This window comes from Hipposideros armiger, unplaced genomic scaffold (genome assembly GCF_001890085.2).
Source record: "Hipposideros armiger isolate ML-2016 unplaced genomic scaffold, ASM189008v1 scaffold_9, whole genome shotgun sequence".
Taxonomy (NCBI): Eukaryota; Metazoa; Chordata; class Mammalia; order Chiroptera; family Hipposideridae; genus Hipposideros; species Hipposideros armiger.
Window position 1 is genome coordinate 3,953,169 of NW_017731359.1, and position 20,304 is coordinate 3,973,472.

Consider the following 20,304-nt stretch of genomic DNA (forward strand, 5'->3'; position numbering starts at 1 on the left):
GGTGGGCAACCACCACAGCCAGTATCCATTCAAGTGATGGGCAAAACCCTCTGGCAAGTACAGAGAAGGGCAGAAACAGGAATGAACAGTGTGGGTGCTGGACCTGAAATCTGGGGTCCTGGGTATCAGTTTCTACTTAGTACTGAAATGCATGAAGCTTTAATCAGTTCTCTCTAGGTTTTGTTATTTGAAAACGAGCTATATTAACCTTTCCAATCTAAGAAAATTTCCAGGCTCCCTTTGACTCAAAGCTAGGCAGGATCTGTTCAGGGTCCTGGCCCTGCCAAGACTGCTGCAGAATCAGGCAGCAGGATGATTCGCACCTGGGCCCCTCCACCTCACAGACATGAATTTAACACTGAGAAGAGTAGGACTTTTGGGCCCGCCCATACCCAAAACCATATTTGAGTGCTTTCAAGTGTGATGTCTTGCTCTCCCCACACTTCTTTATGAAGATGCTCATCCCCATGTTGCCAGTGCAAGGCAGTGCTGTACAGTGGGTAAGAAATGACACAAGACAGGCTGCCTAGGCTCAAATCCTGGCTCTGCACCTTACCGCTGAGTGACATCGGTCAAGTTACTGAGCCCCTCTGTGCTTCAGGTTCGCCTTCTATGAATGGAGATGATAATAGTACTTATCCTCTAGGAGTGTTATGAAGATTAAAGGAGCTAATATGTATAAACTGCCTACAACAGTGCCTGGTATGAAGTAAATGCTATACAGTGTTTGCTATTATTGTTAGGACACAAGTCCAGAGACCTGCCCCAAGTCACAGAGCTAACAGCAAAACTGGGATTCCATCCTAGGTCTTTTTGACCCCAGGACTGCTGTTTAGAACCATTACGCCTGTTGCCTTCTTAAGTGCAGAGAAGGGATGTACATGACAAGGGATCTAGTCTGGACCTGAAACTCCTGGAGGAGGATGTGCCCGGCTGGCCGGACATATCGGCACACTTGCAGGGAGGCACCCTTACCTGAATATAGTCCACTGAATCGCCAAGGGCCTTGAAGGCCGTGTACATGACCTCTCGCTTGCCTCCCCACTTCTGCATGATGCATGAGAAGGTGCTGGCCTGTACCACGTCCCGCACACGGTCCATGCCCTCCTGCAGGCTAGCCTCCGTCTCACCCTCACCCGCCTCATGGAAGTTGCTGCGCCACACAAAGAAGCCAGCTTGCTCAGTGCCGCCCAGCACCTCGTGGAAGATGTCCAGCATGTAGGAGTCCTCCTGGCGATTGCCGTCCACCACCATGACCACCTTGAGGTCTGGGAAGGCAATACGCTGGGCTGAGCGCAGGCACTTGCGCAAGTATTCGGGGTCCTCCTGGTATGCAGCAATGCAGAGTGCCACGGAGCGCCGTGGCGGGCAGGGCAGCTTCAGTGGCCGGCCTGCCAGCCTCATGCGCCGGTGCTCCAGGAAGGCAAACAGGCTCTGGATGAGCAGGTGCAGGCCCAGGATGGCACCATACAGGCCGAAAGACAGGTAGTGCTTTTCTGTGTGGATGAACTGGTAGCCTGTCACGTAAGCTGCCAGGATGCCACCCAGCACTGCCAGGGCAAACAGGCTGGTGCCCACCACACGCAGGGCTGTCGTCAGCTGCACCGGCATCTGGGAGGAGAAGACAGGAGATGTGGGGTCAGGCACGAGGCAGCATCTCCAGTCAGTAGGAGTGGGTGCATTTTCTGTGAGCCTGGCCCAGAACAGGGGAAATGACCCACTAATAAAAACCATTTCCACTACTGAGCATGACTAAGATGTCAGACTACTGGAGTTCAGATCCCAGCCCTGCCACTTACTATCTGTATGACTGTCCCTTAGTTAATTCATCTGTAAAATGTGCATGGCAGCATTCACCTTGTAGCCTCTTTGAGGGTCAAATTGGTTACATACTTGAGTAGAGCACTTAAAGTAGCGTTTATTATTGTTAGAAAACCAAAGCCAGAGAGAGAGCTATGTGATACCTAGCTGGTGAATGGAAGAACTGGCATCTGCCTGACCCAAAACTCAGGGGCAAGCATCAGTGGGAAGGGAGCCTGAGGCACCTCTGAGCACGAGGGGCCAGGGAGAGGAGGGAGGACAGGCAGGAAGGCAGCCAGTGGCCAAGATTCTACCTGTGCTGTACCCACAGGGAGGGGAATATTTACCAGTAAAGCACAGACACCAATGAGGCCCACGAAAAAAGTGGGGAAGGAAAAGAGGAGAAACAACAGGAAACATACAGAGGTGCCAGGGGAAAAAAGAAGGAAACAGCTTCCCTTTCTCAAAACAGCAAAATCAGTAAGAGAAAGTTTTCCTGTGTTCTCTGCTTTCTCACCTTTTTCTCATTTACTTGAGAGGCGGGAAAGCCACCGGGAAAGGCAGACAAGGGAAAGAAGGGGAGATGAGAGCTGGGGTGTGGACAACTCTCCTGGAAGCCCTGTGCTCAGGGCACCAGAGGGAACTGCAGCCACACTGCAGCTGCTGGGAGGGGTGGCTGCCTGAGAAGCCCCATCCACTTGGTCCTAGTGCCCGCAAGAAATCTCTGTGCTCATCCCCCTGCCCCGCCTCTCCTGCAAATGCTGCCAGATTTGGTTTGCAACTGAGTCAGGGCTCCTAGCATCTGCCCTTTTGGAAACAGCTGTGTTTTAATGAAAAGAACTTGGGACCAGGCACCAAAGACTTGTGCTAGAGACACATGGCTCTACCACCTCCTGGCTGCCTGACTTTGCCCAAGTTCTCTGAGACTTGGTATCCCCCCTAACGGGATTCTAATAGTTTCTTGCTCCACAGGTCTCAGGTAAATCGTTTTCCTGAAAATGGAAGCACTTCCAGCCATGAAGGACTACCCAAGTGGGAAGGGTGATTGAGGGATGCCTGATCTGGAGAATCCCGTTATTACCACTCATGCTCTACAGACAATGAGGTCTCACTTCCAAGCTTGCTCCAACTCTAGGTCTTACTGAAGCCAATCCCTGAAGCCCACCCCAACACAAAAACACCCTCTTGCCAGGGGAACACGCAGACGCTGCCTAGATTAGCCTGAGATTCAGGCACCAGCACCATTCCAGTAGCTTCAGCTCGGAAAGTGCTGTTGGCAGCAGCCTCGCCTCTCCGGGAAGCGCGGCCTCCGGGAGCTCTGCCCTGCTATCTTGGGGAGCCTGCCGCGTGCTTCCTCTGCAGGACTCCCAGCCCTCCCTGGTCTCCCCCGCCCGCCCGCACGCCTTCCTGGCACGCGCCTGCGGCCCAGGAGCCCCCAGACCATGCACCCGCCCCAGAAGCGTCCCCATCCCCCTCTAAAGGGGGTGCTGCGGGCACCACTGCCCACCTGCGACCTGGGAAAGGGCAGGGGGCGCCGAGGCCAGCCCAGCAACCTACTGGGCGCTGGCGCCCCGCCTCGGTACAGTGCCAGAGGCGGTGCCCACCAGGTTACTGCAGCCAGGAAGGCACTCGCCACGCTTCTAACCCCCGCCTGAGTCTCGCCTTCTGGCGAAGCCGGTGCCGGCCACACCCACGTGCGGGTTTCCCACGACACAGCCGGAAAAGAACGGAAAACCCAAGGAATCAGTTGGACCAGGCCCCGTTCATTTCCCCAGGGCGCCAGCTACCTTGGCAAAGTGTGCCTGCAGACAAAGGCGGCATCCCCGGTGTCGCCGGCTCCCACCTTTCCCGGGCGGGAGCCCCACACCCGACGCAGTAATTGGAGGCACTACCTCAGCACCCCCTACCCCACTGAAGACCAAGAAGGTCCAGCAGCCGGTGACCTACAGTCAGGCGCTGGTGCGGGCTTTGACTGAAGTGCCCCTGCCCAGATAGGGGGCCGTGTCACCCCAAGCCAGCGGAGGGGAGCCTAGACCGCCTCTCGCCTCCGCCCCCTCCTTTGCTCAGAAAGGATTCAAGGGAGCTCGGCCCCGGAGCTTAATGCGCACCCGGCTTCAAGGGCACCAGGTTAGGGGTGATCCCTGAGACCACCCCCACCAGACGACGGAAGGAGAAAACCCCCAACCAAAGACGCACACCGCCAATCCACCCCCCGAAACTTTGCGTGGCTGCCCAGTATGCAGTCTCTCCAGCTGACAGGTGTGCCCTGCTGCGAGGCCCACACGCGGCGAGATGGAAACTTGTGCGCGGGGCCAGGGCTCTTTCCTTTGCTCCCGGCCACCCTCCTGGCCCCTCCGAGCCGGCGAAGTCAGGGGAGCCCAGGCCCGCGGATACGTGCGGCCGTGGCCCGGCTGACCCGCAGGAACCGGGGCGCAGAACATCTTAGTGCCAGGACAGGTGCGACCCCGCGGGCGGGCATGGGGGAGGGAGAGACTCCAGCCAGCCTTGTGCCCCGCACCATCGTCCGCCTCCTAATCCATTCACAAAACAGGAGCCGCAAGGGAGGAAGGGAGGAGAGGCTGGAGGAGGAGAGGATGGAGGAAGAAAGGGAGGAGGGGTCAGTGGGGAGGGGGCTGCAGGACCCGCCGCCGGGAAGCCTAGAGATGCCGCAGCCCTCAGCCCGCCTCCCAGCGCTGGACGCGGCGCCCGCACGGCTCGAGGAGCCGGTTGGGGTCCGCAGGGCACCCATGGAGCCCCGCGCGCCCGCGTCCTCTGCGCAGCCCCCGTGCGGCCCGCCCCTCCAAAGCGCCCGGCGGGGCCCGGGCTCACCGTGCCGCCGGTCGCCCACGATCGGGTGCTCAGCAGGCCCGCGGCAGCTCCATGCCCCTCCTCCCGCTCCTCGCCTCCGCCGTACCTCGCTCCCGGGCGCACCGCCGCCGCCGCGCGCTCCGACTGACGAGCGCCGGCCCCGCAGAGGCGCCTTTAAGTACCGAGCGCGTCCTCGCCGGGAGAGGCGCCCTCCTCCGGCCCAGGGGCCAGGAAAGTTGGGTAGAGTGGGAGGGCTCCCCCAAGGGCCGTGAGGGAGCACCCCCTTCCCGCCTAGGGCGGAGGGAGCTCCATGCGGCCGGCGCTCGGCAGGACGCCGGATTCCACGCGGCTCCTTCGGTTCGCAGAGGCTCGCAGCCTCTGCGCCCTCGGAAACTGAATACCCTCAACCCGGCTAAAGGCCGAGCTCCTCCGCGCTCTCCCCGGAGCCAGGGCCCCAGATGGAGGCTGTCACTGTGCTCAACCTAGAATCTAAAGCAGTTAACTTGCAATATAACCCATAGTGCCTTCCAAATTGTTACTCTCCGTCCCCTTCCCCCGCGCCCCGCTGTCTAAGCCTGGAAATCTACTCACCCTGCAAGGCGAGCGAGTCGGTAGAAATCTTCCCCCGACCTCTGCACGCGAGGGGGCTATTCGCCGTATAGGGTACACCCTAAAACCAAGTTAGCAGAACCTTCCTGCCGGCAAAAAAGAGGCGTAGAAGAAAATAATTGTCAAATATAAAACATTGGTCAAAGAAGGTGTTAACAATTATGACAAGCTTAGCTTTAAATTCCGCAGTGGGGCGCTGATGACCTTAAGGCTGTTTGCAAAAGCTGCAAACGGTTTGCAAGAACCTTGGAAGTTCCAGTGCCTTAAAACCAAAACCAATTCCTTCTCCCCCTTTTTACACCTTTATTTCCGACACCTATGACCTCCTAAATCCCCAACTGACCTTATCGCCAGTGGTTTTCCCCTCTCTAAAAGCTGGTGCTAGACTTAGATGAGGTGGGATGGGTTTGGGGAGAGGTGGGGAGTTGTTAGCAGAGGAAGTTTAGAACCAGCTGAACACACTGAGTTTCTTAATCTCAGAAAAACTTGAAGAGAAATTATAATTAAAGACTAGTAAAAAATAAATTTACATGTCCTCCAAGCACACCTGAAATAATGCCATAATTTCTTTCCAAGCCACCACAAATGTATAGGAATCTGAATTGCAGAACTCTTGAGAGGCTCAGACTTGCCTACCCACCTTCACTCACTCTGGGCCATGGAGCTCATCCCTAGGTCCTCCAGGTAAGGAATGACCCCTGGCACACCTACTCCACACACTCCCATCTTGCATTACAGAAATCAAATCATTTTACACTTTTACTTGACAAAATTATCACTCATGTGCTACATCGTTGAAGCATTCTTTAGTATGTGCTTTCTAAAACCAGTACTGAATCCACAACGGCTATGTGTTTTTAATTTAAGATTAGCCCCAATAAGAGCTAATAATGCACAGGTAGAGAGAGAAGCCCCTGGATAAGAGGAGGGAGGGCTCTGGAGGCAGACAGCCAGTTCTGCCACCAGCTATGTGGCACTAACCTCAATATCTTCATCCCAGAAAAGGGATTGAGTATCTACTTTCCAGGGGTGTTACAAGGATGAAAGAGATTGGCTGAGAGTAAGTGACCAGTAAAAGTGAGCTCCAGTTAACTTCCACTAGAGAATGACATCCGCTTGCCGATGCTGTGAATTCTACGTGCCCATTCCTCCAGGATGTGACACTTGGTGACAGGAAGTTCAGAGATCAGTGTTAATGACAAATGCCTTGTCTTGACTGCATTATGGTCTCCCAGAGCTGGGCCACCTCCTCCACATCAGAGGGCACCACAGAGCCTGGAGTTGCCAGAGATTAGCTATCTGATCCTGCAACATTTTAGATTAGGGTAAACAAGCAGGGGCTAGGCCGGGATGAAAAGGAGTGCCTCAGGCTGCTGGAAAGTGAATACCCCCATGTAAAGGAAATGTCCATGTGATAGGGAGGGCCCCGCATGGCCAGGTATTCTGTTGTCAACAGAAACCAGACATCCAGATTTTTATGTGAAATCTCCTAACTTTTTAGTGTTGGAAGCTAATCAAATGTGGAAAAAAACATACTCCACAGGCCAGGCAAAATGTTTTGAGTCATATCCAGCCAACTGGCTGCTGGTAAGTGACCTGTTTAGTAGCCTAAGTGTGGGAAGGTCGAGTCCGTCCTCAGGGCAAAGGCAACAGGACTTCTCAGGCGCAAGTAGCCTGGGGCTGCTCCAGGGTCATCTCAGGCCTAGTTAATTGTGATGGCTCCAACTCTGTCCTTCAGGCTTACTGCCTATCTCATTCGCTGACCCCAAGAAGTTTTATAGGTGGTAGGCTGGTACAGCACAACCTCACCAGTCAATTAAAATGCCCTAAATGAGGGCCAACTGAGTGGTACGTTGGTTAAGAGCTGGCTTGGGACGCCAGAGGGCCCCGGTTCGGATCCCACATATGAGGGCCAGTGACACTGCCCTCTACAGCTAAGATGCTGAACAACAGCTCAACCTGGAGCTGGGCTGCTCTGAGTCCCGAAGGCGTAGGCTGCAGCCCCTGCTGCAGTGGGTTGGTTGCCATGGGCTACCATGTGTAGCCAGCAGCCAGCATGAGCGGCCGCCCAGAAGCCTGCGACTGATCTCCCACACCTGGGAAGAGCACAATGATGGTGCCAACTTGGGCCAGTGAAACAAGGTCCTCCACAACTAGACTGAAGAACAAAACGACAGCAACTTGTCTGTTCCCCTTCCCCCGATTCCCCAGCGCTGGTCCCATCCCCCAATTCCCCAATAAAAATCTTAAAAAAAAAAAGTGTGAGCTCTGAGCAACAGTTCTATTAAAAAAAAATGCCCTAAATGAACAGCTGGTCCAGATGCAACATCATGAGAAAACACCCTGCCCCTACCAACTTGGCTTGCTCAAGGAAGCAAATTCTCTCTTTTCTGATCTGTAGGGCCAGCACCCTGGTGCTACCAGGCAGCTAGGACAGTCTTTAACTCTGTGCCCAGTCTGTGCCATGGAGGGTTTTCCTGTAATTAACATCTAGTTTGGGGTGCCCTGTTTGCTTTCATTTCTTCAGGAGGAGTTAGGTAGGGGAATCTTTAAGGGGCTCATAAAATAAAGCTCAACTTTATCTCTGCTTACCACTAGGGATTTAGAAATAAGACTAATTCAATACCCAGTCTCTTAAAAATGTGAATTCAGATGTTGCTGAATTGGCTTTTGCTCAGGTTCCAGAGGATAGGCCTATTTGGCTCAGTCGTAGAGGATGCATGCTTCATTTCAACATTCACTTAACAAACACTGAAGACCTGCTCTGAGCAGAGAACGGTGCTTTGACACTGGGAAGTCTCAGGCTGGTCCATGCCATCATGATGGTTATCCATTTTGAAGACAAATACACTTGAAAAATTAAGTCACCATGCAAGGCAGTTTATAATTAAATGTTGATGACAGAATCCAAGGAGAAAAGTTTGAGGATTTCAGGAAAAGAGATCTCCATGAGCTGGAATGGGTTGGGCAGAGTTTCATGGAGAACTTGAGCTGACTGTGTAGAAAGGTAAGAGCCTTCTAGATGAGAAAAATAGCTTAAGAACAAGAGCAGGTAGAGCAATGGGTGAGGTGTGTTTGAGAGACAGCGACGAGAGGTCTGGAAGAAACAAGAAATTTACACTAATTAACTTGCAACAGTGTTGGCTTATAGGGAGTGCCTGAGAGAAATTCTAGCTGCTGAGGAAAATGCTAGGGATAGATTCTGGAAGCCAGGAATGCCTGAATAAGGAGTTTGAATTTTATCTGGTAGGTTACGGAAAACTATTGAAGATGTCTGAGTAATATAGTGGTAGGATGAAAGTATTGTTTAGGGATGGCTGAGCTGGTGAAATTTTGGGGGGTAAGAATCAGGAGTGGGGTGTAGGAGACCTGCTAGGAGGCAGATGAATCACAACAGAGGGCTGAGAAGGGACTGCAGTGAGAATTGGTGCTACCTTCAGGAAGTGGAGGTGGGGGCAGGCAGTGTCACTGTCTTGGGCACAAGTGAGGCTAGAGGTGAAGGAAGAATCAACAGAAAGAGACTTTTACAGTTTGGCAGGTTGAAAGAGCCATTCCCAAAGCTAACAGTTCCACAAAGATTTCACCTTCCCACTAAATTTCATATCCAAACTCATGAAATGCTCCAATGCCTCATACCAATAGGAGGCCACCATTCAATCTCTCTTGTCATCACTGATGCTTGAAGCTGTGGGACAACCCTGCCAGTCACCAGGTGCTGCTCTGCTCTGCTCTGCTGGTTGCTCTGCTGGTCTCCTAGTAAGTGACTGGGCAGCAGAGGGGAGGAGGGGTATTCTAGCTCCACAGGCTGCCCCCTTACCCCCCTGACCTCACGCTTCAGTGATTCTCCATGGCATCCAGCCCACAGCTTCTAGTGAAGCAAAGCAGAATGGGGGATGGCAGCCAAGCTGCTGGGTCTCCCCCAGTCTGTCCAGACTTCATCCCATCAATTTCCCCTGGGCTGACCACAGTCCAAACCTCCTGAAGCTCATGAAGGTGAACTTAAACTGGCCTCCAAAGAGTAGCATATATCCCCCAGCTGACTAAATAAGGCCTTCTCTTCAAGGCAGCTTAATCTGCAATACTAGTTAATACATAATTCAAAGTGGAAAGTGTGTGCCTCTCCTATATATAGCAAGGCAGCTACTACCAGACAAAATTATTCTTTTATAAGTTTGCCCTCTTACTGACAAGTACTCTGTAATCAGTCCCATTTCTAGGTGCTATGTTTGAAGAAGCAGGCGTAATGATTCTTATGTCCTATGGTTACAATGGTGAGATTTTAACTGCAATCTATCTCTGGCCTGGGATGGAAGAATAGTTTTCATTTCAAATTAAGGAGCCCCTACTAAGGGACCAGGTTCTCTTATGCTGGCTTGAAGGTCAGGGTTAGGAGGGCACAGCAGTCCGAAACTGAATATCAAACCAGACCTGGAGATGCTTTTCTTGGAATCCTGAACAGAAAAAGGTCTTTCTGGCCATCTTTCCTTTCTCTCCCTCCCCTAGGTGAATGCAGAAAAAAAAAAAAAAAGCAGGCAATTTTCATCCATCACCTACCTTCTTGGTGGAATATTGTGCAGCTACTAAAAATTATGTTCATGAAGAGAATGTAAGGATTATGCAAAAATGCTTAAAAGCAATGTTAAGTAAAAAAAGCAGGATAGGGGCTGGCCAAGTAGCTCAGTTGGTTAAGAGCTCGCTCAGGAGTGCAAGCTCTGAACAACAGGGTCGATGGTTCGATTCATGGCCCAAGCTGAGCTGCCGCTGTGCTGCCAATAGGAGGCAGGATGGCTCAGCTAAAAAAAAAGCAGGATACAAAATTGTTATGTATGAATGACTACAGTTACATTGTTTCCTTTTAAATCCTATGAATTAAAAGACTGGAGGTTTCACCGACATTAAAATCAGGTTTGTTTGGGTGGTGGAACAATGGAGTTTTTTCTCTTTGCGTTTTTCTCCATAGTCTCCAAATTTTCTATTAATAAGTATAATAATTTTATAATGAAAGGTATTTTGAAATGATCTGAATTGTGAGTTCACAGAACTTCCTTCTAAGCAGGGTTTGGGTGGAGTTGAGCCTCATTCATACATGCATTCACGTGAAAAAGGTTTGGCAACCTCAGTCTACAAAGAAAGTAGTCAAGTTAGAAGGCCAGGATATAAGATAGGACTAGTAGTAGCCAAAACTCATGTAATTTACTTTATTTAAATCTGTTCCTTTGAGAGAATTTCACAGTGTTGGGGAGGAAGAATGTAGAGCTGTGGCAAGCTCATCCAATACCATTGAGTAAATTAGAAAAAGACCCCTTCCTCCTGATAACACAGCCACAAGCCAGGGCACATAGTTTGACTGGTGCACCCCAACTGGTGTCAGCCCCCATCACCCCCTCATCCAGGATCGGGGTGATCCTGGGTGAAGGAGGGAGGCACACATAAATATGGGCTCTAGGAGTACCCCAAAGGGATGCTATTCCTGAAAAAAGCATTATAGAGCATGATGTCAACAGCACTGCACTCCTGCCTGAGGGAGCCCCAGGGAGAGGTTCTCTCCTCCAGGTGTTGAAAACCTACCCCCATGCAAGGACCGTGTACACATCCACTCCTGCACGTGCACATAACTCACCAGCCACAAGTGTGCACACGCATACTTGCTCATTACACAAGTGCATGCACACTTTCCCAGACCTTAGTGGAACACAATCCCAGTCGCCAGAGCAGTAGGAGGGGAAAAAAATCGCTTAAGGTAGCCTTGTTCCAAACTCATTTGGCTCTTGTTACTATAACATCAACTACAGTTCTTAGATGGCTGGCACCTCTGCTTTATGTTCTCTTTCTTGATTAAAGACATCATTAGTCACTGTCACAGAGGAGGTCCAAACTTGGATCCTTCATAAAAGCAATTATAGAAGAGCCAAGGGTAGGGGCAGTTCCCATCAGCTCCTTCATGGGGAGGGACCCCCCAAAGTATGTCCTATCAGACTTTTTTTTTTTGCTAGGATCCCCCCCCCACATACACACACACACACACACACACTCACACACACACACTCACACTCTTTCCTCACCCAGATAAGCTAATGCAGTGGTTTTCATGTTTGACTGCTGCACATTAGACTTTTAAAACCTGGGGAGCCTTTTTTTTTTTTTAGCTGAGCCATCCTGCCACCTGTTGGCAGCTCAGCGGCAGCTCAGCTCGGGCTGGGACTCGAACCACTGTTGGCTCAGAGCTCAAATTCTTGAGCAAACTCTTAACCAACTGAGCCCCTCGGCCGGCCCTGGGGAGCCTTTGAACAACACGAATGCCTGGCCACTATCCTGGACCAATTTTGTCAGAATCACTGGAGGTGAGCCCCAGGCTTGAGTTGTGTTTTGGTTTTTTTAAATTCCCTAGGCGATTCTATGGTGCATCCAGCTTAGAGAACACATCCTGATAACTCTCCTCAGCTGAAATTTGCAAATGCATTTCTGACATTGGGTGGACAGCAGAGAGCCAGCCAATTCTGAAGGTGAACTCCAGAGTGGACGAGTGTCTGTCCATCCTCCTCTAGTACCTTCCCTGAAACATGTGTTTGAATTAACTGACCTTAAAAACTTAACAACGAACCAAGGAGCTATCAAGCCAGAAGGAAAAAAAAGGCAATGGAGAAAGGATGCTGATTGAACTGGAAACTGGGAGGGAGAGCCAGGGCGAAGCAGAGGTGGGCAGGAGCGGATGGGCCAGGTCAGCCCCAGACCTCCGCAATCTACCTGGATTTTTTTTTTCCCCTTTTCTTTTCTACCTGGAATTGGATTGATACAATCTTTTCACTGGCAAATGTGCTGCCTGCTGTTTGCAGGAGAGCTGGAGAAAGACCAGCCAGCACTTGTTAGTGGGAGGACAGAGCTGCCACAAACGACTTGGATTAGCTTTTGTTTTCTAAACAACAGAATTTCTGCACTTTGGAGGCTTTTCCTACTCAAAGGATGGGTTAGGGTGGTGGGACTTAGCTGCTCTCTGGGGACATGGAGTCCCCATGACTCTCTCTCCAATGGTCCTGGCCTGGGCCACAGAGAAAGACCCACAAGGCAGATGCTGGAGCCTCATTCTTTGCAGTATCTGAACAACACTGATACTCTCAGTTCTGGGGAGAGTAGTTGGGGGAACTCACCCCACCCCCAGCTCTTTGAAGCATCAGCACCACCATTCTTTTAGTAAAGACAGACTAATTTCAGGATGGCCCTTCCCTAGGATTAATACAGTCACTCTAGGTTTTGAAGTTTTGAAAGTGGTATGTGGTCTAATAAAGGTTGTATGTGGGGGGTAGGTGGGGGTGCGGTGGGGGTAGCTCCTTCAAGGTATAGAGGCTCCGGAAGTGCAGAGCAGGCAGCTTTGTTCTCCCCAGCGCCAGGCTGCCTGTGCATGTGATGACTAGGGCTGTACATCAGAAATGCCCCACCCAGGCACTGTTCTGAGTGGGCTTCAGTTCTGAAGGCAGACAGTGAGGATAAATCTTACATCATTTAATAAACCACTTAAAGGCCCCGGAGCTTCTCCTGGTTCCCCAGTGTTGAGGGTGCTCCTGCAGCTCTGAAGCCGCCCTGTTGCTGGCCCTTTCCTGATATCAGCAACTCACCCTCAGCCATTCTGCACCTCTGTGATGGAGTTAGGTGCTGGCTAACTGGCTCATACTAAGAACTATTGGGTTGTCGGAAAAGTCATGACGTATTTTTCTATGTTTTTCGTTGCAAAACTGCGTCATGACTTTTCCGACAACCCAATAGTTTACAGAGGAAGAACTTACTCTGCTCAAATGCCCTCATATCTCCCCTTTTCTCTTTCTCTTCTCATTTGCAAGAACTTACTTCTCTGGACCTTATTTTTCCCTTCTGCAAATGAGGACCATTAATTCCAGTCCCATTTTTTTTCCTCTCAAGGAATGGTATAAACAGAGCTATTAATGTACATATGCAAGAAATACACACACACACACACACACACACACACACGTATGTGCGCGCGCGCAAGAAATAAGTTTCAAATGATCCATTGTTATCATTCTGAAAATGAAATCTGAGAACTGAAACCCTGCTTATAGAAGATGACAGGATAAAACAAACCAAAAACAACAACAAACAAAAACAAAAGTGGGCATTTCTGGGCTCTGTTTGGAGTTCATGGGAAGAGTTGCTACATTTTCTATGACGCGCACACACCGCATGGCTCTCTGCCTCCTCTGCTCCCAGGAGGGCAGTCTTCGGTGTCTACTACTTTTGCCAGCCCCAGAAAGAAGAACAAGCCTTTCAAAAAGCGATTTACATTTACGAACACTGTCAAAGCAGCAGGTGGGCTGGGGAACTTTAGCAAATCTCATCTCCAGTTGCTGGGCAAGCTACAAGGTCAAACATAAGATGTATAATGAGTTCTGGGGTTTGAGGTTGGGTTTTGATATACAAGGAGACTATCTGGGGCAGGGGTGGGGTCAAGGCTAAAGGGGTCCATTTAAACAAACAGGGGGGAACCAGTTATACTGAGAAGTTTTTACAATTTGGAAATCTAGTATCTCTTGGGCAGTAGCAAAGCACAGCAACTAAAAAGCCCAGCCTTGGGAGCCAGACTGCCTGGGTGTAACTACTGGTTTGGCTGCTTCTCACTAGCTATGTAATCTGGGGCAAGTCATTAGCCTCTTGTGTCTTCCCATCTGTAAAATAGGGATAATAATACCTGTCTCACAGGCCCAGTGTGAGCATTTAGTGGATTAATATATGGCAAGTGCACAGAAGAGCAAAATAAGCTCTTTAGAGTGTTAGCTGAGTATTATGTCCAGCCATGTAGAGCTACTGCAATCATTCATCCTGGGTTTTATAGGATGAACCGATACTTTGAGGGGCCATCAGACCCTATGTCGTCATTACCCTGGGAACAGTCCACATCCATGCCCTAACACGCAGGATAGTCTCAGAGCTGAGAGTCTGGTAAAAGCCCTTTGACAAAACCTGTAGGGGCTGAGGATTTCTCTCCGGGGTGAGTACTTGTAAGCCACTAACTAGTGCTTGAGCTGGATATGGCTGCTGATGAATGTACTTACAAAGCGTGCTACGATGCTCCTATTGGTGGTTTTGGTACACAGAAAACTCCAGTCTCTGAAGATTTCCTAGTCCCAAATTATTTAGAGAATGGTGTTAACACTTTGCTGTGGAGACAGAACCTATATTTCACGGGTATTTAAGCAATGTCGGGATGGGAGAATATAGATCACAAACTTCTTGGTGGACATTTTGGTACTAATGTTTAACATGCTCATAGCCTTTTGATCCAGCATTGGAATTTTCTAGGACTTATCCTATCGAAATGCTTAGGTACGCAAAGAGTTATGTTTAAGAATCACTGAAGAATCACTGGAAATTACAAACAACTCTATTGACCATCAGGTAACAAAATGCTTGACTCACCTGTGCAGAGGAAGACTTGCCACAAAGGAGAGGGATCTGTAAGTACTGACTGGAGCATCTCCAAGGTATATGACTAAGAAAAAAATATATGGGACACGATTTATGGGAACAATTGCATTTTTGTTTTTGAAAGCAGTGATATCTGTTAGTATTCATTTGAGAAAAGGGTGAAAGGAAAGAAAGATCTGGAAGGATATGCACCCAAATGTCAGTGGTGATCCTGACATTTGGTAGGAGTGGAGGGGAGGTTGTGGGAATTTGTCTTTCTTTGTTACATATACATTGTTTTAATTCATATAACATGTAATCAGGAAACACATAGGTGCGGCCAGGGCATCCGTAGCTGAGGGCTCCCACCCCTCAGCACTCCCAGGGGGGCAGAGGGCCAGTACAGATGTTCTTGTGGCATCCCCAGCATGTGTTGGCGGAGATGAAACAACTTCTTCAGGGGACCCAAAGGCTGGGGCTCACACGTCTATATGAGCCCCTGGGTGTGCTTCCCAAACTGGGCTCTAGTTGAAAGGCTTTTGCTTCTATACTCATTTGGGACGGGGGAGAGGCCCCACAGTATTTAACAGATATTCAAAAGAGTCTGTCTTGGGACCCAGGAGACTTGGGGCCAAATCCCAACCAAAGGAGTATAACCATAGCTTGCTTCCTTTCTTCATGAGGTTTGTGAGACTCAGACAAGCTTATGGATGAAAAATGACTTTCCAAACTAAAGGAAACACAGGGCAACTGATCATGCTATTCTGTGTCCCACAGGGACCCAGAGCGTCACCTGGGGGAGGGGAGGCAACCGCTGAGCCCTCCTCGTGGCACAAAGCTACTGAGTCAGTATAAAGAACTGTGGGGAGAGACAATAGGAAATGACCCTTGAAATAAATGGGTGCAGCCCCTTCCAGGGCTGATGGTGAGGGTCTGCATCCTCTCTTCACTTACCAGCATGTGCAGACGTGCTGAGCACACAGCCCTGAGCTCCGCCAGTGTGGAAGAGTGCAGCAGCCAATATTCTAAGAAGACAACTTCCCAACCCCCAAGGAGCCAGTCAGCTCCAAGCAGAGTGCTGCATGGAAGTCAGAGGCGCTGTGCACTGCAGTGAGGCTGCTGCATGTGACTGCAGAACGTCTGTGGCTGCGGAACTTGCTGGAGGACACAGCCAGGCATGCAGAGGTCATTCCAGGGGAAGAAGACTCCCCTCCTTGTCTGGGAACCATGGCCACCTCTCACAGCCTACCCTGAACTCAGCTCCCATTTCTAGCCCTCTCCCTTGCCACTGGAATCCCAGCTGACATTTTGGATCTCTGTGCAAAAAGCCTGCAGAAGCCAATCTGGTTTTGTACAGGTCAGATGAATCATCCCCAACTCATTCCTACCAACTGATCAACTGTCAGACGTCTTAGCCATCCCTCCACTGCAGCAAACCGCTGGTGAGAGCCGCAGGCAGGTGGCAGGCAAGGCTCCATTCACTCGCCCTCACACAGACAAAGGGACGGAGCAGAGGGGTGAACGGAGGGCAGATCAACACATTTGCTTTTCTCTCTCTTCTTGGGCCAATGAGGAGGCACTGCTGCTGCCAGAGAAGAGGGTGGTGAAAAGAGATGGTGCTCACTGCTTTATTTTGTATGAGACAACATGTGGCTGCGTATGCAATTCTTTTCGGTTATATGTATTTCCTATTTTACAGCATTTATCATCTTGGCTTTAAAGCACTTTCCAAAAATGATTGAAGGGGCTTCAGGTAGAAATCGGTCTGTGGCTGCTCCCCTTACTCAGAGTGGTGCACAAGGCAAGGCTTGATGTGATGGGCACATCCCCTCCACTTTCCTCTTGCTCACTTTGCTGCAGCCACACTAGTCACCGGGCTCTTCCCCAAACCTGTCAGACACACTCTTACCTCCAGGCCCTTGCACATCTGTTCCCTCTGCCTGGAATGTCTTTATGGTCACCCCTTCACCTCCTTCTGATCTTTCCTCAAATATCAACTTCTCAGTGAGGCCTTCTCTGGAGAAGTTACCTGACAGTTCCCACTCCCATACGCTCCTCAATCCCCTTCCAGACTCAACTTTTCTCTATAGCATTTAACACCATTTGACATTCTGTCTCTTCTATTATTTACCTTATTATCTGCCCCTTCCACTACAAAGTTCGCTTCCCCGAGGGAAAGGGTTTTGTCTGCTTTGTTCACCGCTGGGTTCTCGGTGCCTGGTGCAGCATCTGGCACATAGTAGGTGCTCAATAAACTGTCTTTGGTTTGCTTTCCTACCCAGCAGACCCTGGAACCTCAGCCCTTATATGTGGATAGGTGGGCAGAGCCACAGGACAGTAAAGGAATGGAGAAGGGTGAAGCAAGGACAAGGATATTAGGAAACGGAAAAGTTATATGTGTGGAGAGATGATAAGGAGCAAAGTGAAAGTTAAGAGAATTCTGATTAAATAACAGAGGACTTATAGAAGGGCAAGCTTGTGCCAGGGAGGAGAACACCACCACAGACAGGGGAACTCTCCCGAATGTCCAGAAAGCCTAACCTGACGCTTGAGCACAAAGGCTGGGGCTCGGCCGCAGCCACAGCTTTGGGCCTCCTGCATGTCACCTGCTACAGCACCATCTTCTGTAGGCCAAGGGGGCTCTGGTGAGCGGGCCTGGAAGAGGAGGAAGAACTAGGAAGGGAAAGAGAGGAGGGAAGGAGCCAAGTAAGACAGGTGAGTGATGTAGGGGAGCCTGGGTGACAGACCACTGGGAGAGACTGGAGGTGACAGGCCAGGAGCATTTCAGCAGGAGAGATGAAGGGGGAGACGGGAAGGGGCAGGGAGAAGGTGGCCTTGGAGGGAGACAAGATGGGCAGCAGTGGGAGGCAAGCACAAGTATATCGTTATAACATACAGCAGACACCTCACAGGCCCGTGCAGGGAAGTGTCACCATTGCCCCTGCAGTTCTGTGCCTTTTTGTTTTCTTCAGTTTTGTGTTTTTACTATCCTACAGTTCTCAGTTCTCATGCTCTTTTCCAGAGATGGATGGAGATTTTACATATATACATATATAAATTATATATTTTATATATATATATATAAATATAATAATTTGGAAACTTAATTCTGGTCATGTTTAGGAGGGTAACGCTGAGGTGTCTTTCCCTTGAATTTGATTTTAAAAAATCAATCTGAAATTGAATCTACCACAATCATCAATAAAGCAAAGATGCTTTTAGCTACTTGCCTAATATGTCAAATTAAGAGGCAATTAATAAATGGAGATGCAGGGACTAGGATGTTTCCTGAGGCATTTCCAAGGAGACTAGGTTCTTAGAATAGAGTTTCTCAGTCTAATCAAGGTGATCAATTAGGACATGTCCTCAGAACTGGAATGCACTTAACGCAAACACAGTTGTACACTAAACCAATCATCTACTATATTCAATCTGATTATATACAGTGGGTTGTATGGAGTCTAGTTAAAGGAAGGTGAAGAAACAAGAATTTTTAGTGCCTGTCCATCTGGTCCAAAGGAGGTTCTTTGCTAATGTGAAAGCCCCAATCCTGATTTTCTAGACATCCTTGACTTGGAGAATGGAAGTTAATCCAGCTACCCGAGCTGAATGGAAATATTCCTTAAAATCACTATCTTTGCTCTAATTCTTTGCTCACTAAGCTAATCTGTGATCCCTAACTATAAGTTGACCTCTTTAAAGGGATGCTCACCACAAAGGTTCTAAGCTAAGAGCTGTATCTATCATCTGGGGAGAGAAAAATATCCTGCTGTTAACTGGCAAATGGGCATACTTGTTTATAGATCCTTCAGTTGCCTGGGAGTTTGGGGAAATTGTCTTTTGGTTCCCCTGGGGCTGGTCACCTCAGAGCGTGGGGATGAAATCCTGTGATAAAATTCTGTACCTGGCCCTGCAAAGCTGAGGACTGATCAAGTAGCTCTGAGTTAGCCTTGTCAAAGTGCTGACAACATGGAGGGCTTTTCAGAAACGCCCGGTTTCTCCTTCTTGTCTCCTCTTAGCTGCAACCAAAATTCAGCAGCCAAAATATATAAATAGAGTCCACAGTGCTACATCTGAAATGATTTCAATAAACCTAGAATCAGGTAACCAATATTCACTTTCCAGCACACATATAGTACTAACTCATTGCCTAAGCATTCATCTTTCTAAAGGGGCAGAGGGCCGAATGCAGGATATACACTCTGTCATCTGAGATGTCTGTGGCTCTTTTCTCCTATAACCAAGGGCAACTCCATACAAAGAGTAGCAGAGGGACTGAAAAAAATGGCCCGGGAGGACAAACACAAGGCTTACCCATCTTCTCTGGAAGATGCAACCAGCTTGAGTCTCTTTTCTGGAGATTGAATCCTCTTTAAAGCCATAGCTTTCCATCTCGATAGCAGAGGACCAGATTCAGACCTGCTTTTCTTTCCAGCCAGGGTAATTTTATTCCATTCTGCATGTTTTCATAACAATTTCCTTCCCCTTCTACCTCCAGCTGCATTTCCATACTCTGAAATGCTTCTTGGGCAGCCAAGGATGACTAGCTCTGCTGCTCCCCACTCTCACAGGGAAAAACAACCTCACCATGAAATATCAATACATGTGACATATGGGTGGTCAACCTCTTCTACTCAAGTCACAAGAAGAAAGTGGCCAACTAATCAAATTCTATCATTCGTATTAAAAATATACTTCTATCAGGTAGACATCCTTCTCTAAATGTTATAGGCCAGTGAAAAATGCGCAGATTAATGAGATTTGTAATCATTTTTCTTTTAATGGCACACACTTCTGGCTGGATACAGGATGGCTACTTAGATGCTTTAGGAAGCTCAGCTGGATGACACAAATGACCAGAGACATAAAGCCATCTCCAGTCAGCCATATTGCCAGCATCAAAGAGACAGTGGGGCCACCTGCTGAAAGGCTTGGGAACTGCTCTGGCTGCTTGGTCCCTCTCTGCCTACTCAATGTCCTTTGAGCCACCCAGGTCTATGGCAGGACTATGATCTTTTTCTCCAGCTTCTGTGGTGGGAACAGGAAGTTTCTCATTATTTCATCTAGCTCTTCCAAGGCCAGCTGGGCATGGAGCTTGGCCACGTCGTCGGGTTCCAAATGCACTACGTGCTTCAGCAGGTGGTAGAGATCCTTGAGGACATCCTTCAGCACCTATACAAGAGAAACAGACTCATGAACGTGTGTCTACTGTGTCAACATTTCCAAGAACGACCAAACTGCTTTTTGTCTGAGGAGTTCTGTGAGGAAACTCACATGCTCCCTTAAGAAGATAATGCATGCCCCTCTCAGGCTGGAGACAGAGTGAAGGGCAGCTGTACTGAGATAGGCTTCCCTTTGAGTTTCTCATGCACCCCCTCCCCACCACCCCTCACTACACTGGCCTTTGGGGCTGCTGCTCCCCTTTGGCCCCAGGCCAAAGTATACCCCTTCCTTCAGTCCCAAAGCATGGCACAGACCTCAGAACCACAGACAGGCAATACTACCCAGATATGGTTGCTCCTAGTGCACAAAATTACCAGCATTTTTCTCTCTAGCTCCCACAAAGCCCTCTGCTGACATCCATAGAAGAAGGCATCTATCTTATGAAACCCAGGAGACTATTTCTTCAGCAATCATGTTTTTCCTTGCCATTACTTTAAAATTTTTTGGGCC

At 49.4% G+C, this 20,304-nt stretch overlaps 2 protein-coding genes across 8 annotated transcripts in view; both read right to left on the bottom strand.

The window, feature by feature from the left end:
- The window catches only part of HAS3 (hyaluronan synthase 3), a 26,303-nt gene extending 7,016 nt beyond the window's left edge, over nucleotides 1–19,287 (bottom strand). Inside the window, exons 1-4 of one of the 7 annotated variants that reach the window (XM_019654671.1) lie at nucleotides 18,946–19,036; nucleotides 14,644–14,716; nucleotides 5,200–5,303; nucleotides 976–1,611 (exon numbers count right to left, since the gene is read on the bottom strand). In XM_019654671.1, the coding sequence (XP_019510216.1) occupies nucleotides 976–1,611 (636 nt within the window). In that variant the 5' untranslated portion in view covers nucleotides 5,200–5,303; nucleotides 14,644–14,716; nucleotides 18,946–19,036. Of the gene's footprint in view, nucleotides 1–975; nucleotides 1,928–4,629; nucleotides 4,690–4,714; nucleotides 4,731–5,199; nucleotides 5,304–9,771; nucleotides 9,879–14,643; nucleotides 14,717–18,945 lie in introns of those variants that run through there. The other 6 variants (XM_019654680.1, XM_019654665.1, XM_019654698.1 and 3 more) reach the window with 6 other exon arrangements.
- Nucleotides 19,288–19,386: 99 nt separating this feature from the next.
- Nucleotides 19,387–20,304, bottom strand: part of TANGO6 (transport and golgi organization 6 homolog) — a 175,971-nt gene continuing 175,053 nt past the window's right edge. Inside the window, exon 18 of the mRNA XM_019653763.1 lies at nucleotides 19,387–19,803. Within this exon, the coding sequence (XP_019509308.1) occupies nucleotides 19,627–19,803 (177 nt within the window). The 3' untranslated portion in view covers nucleotides 19,387–19,626. The remainder of the gene's footprint in view (nucleotides 19,804–20,304) is intronic.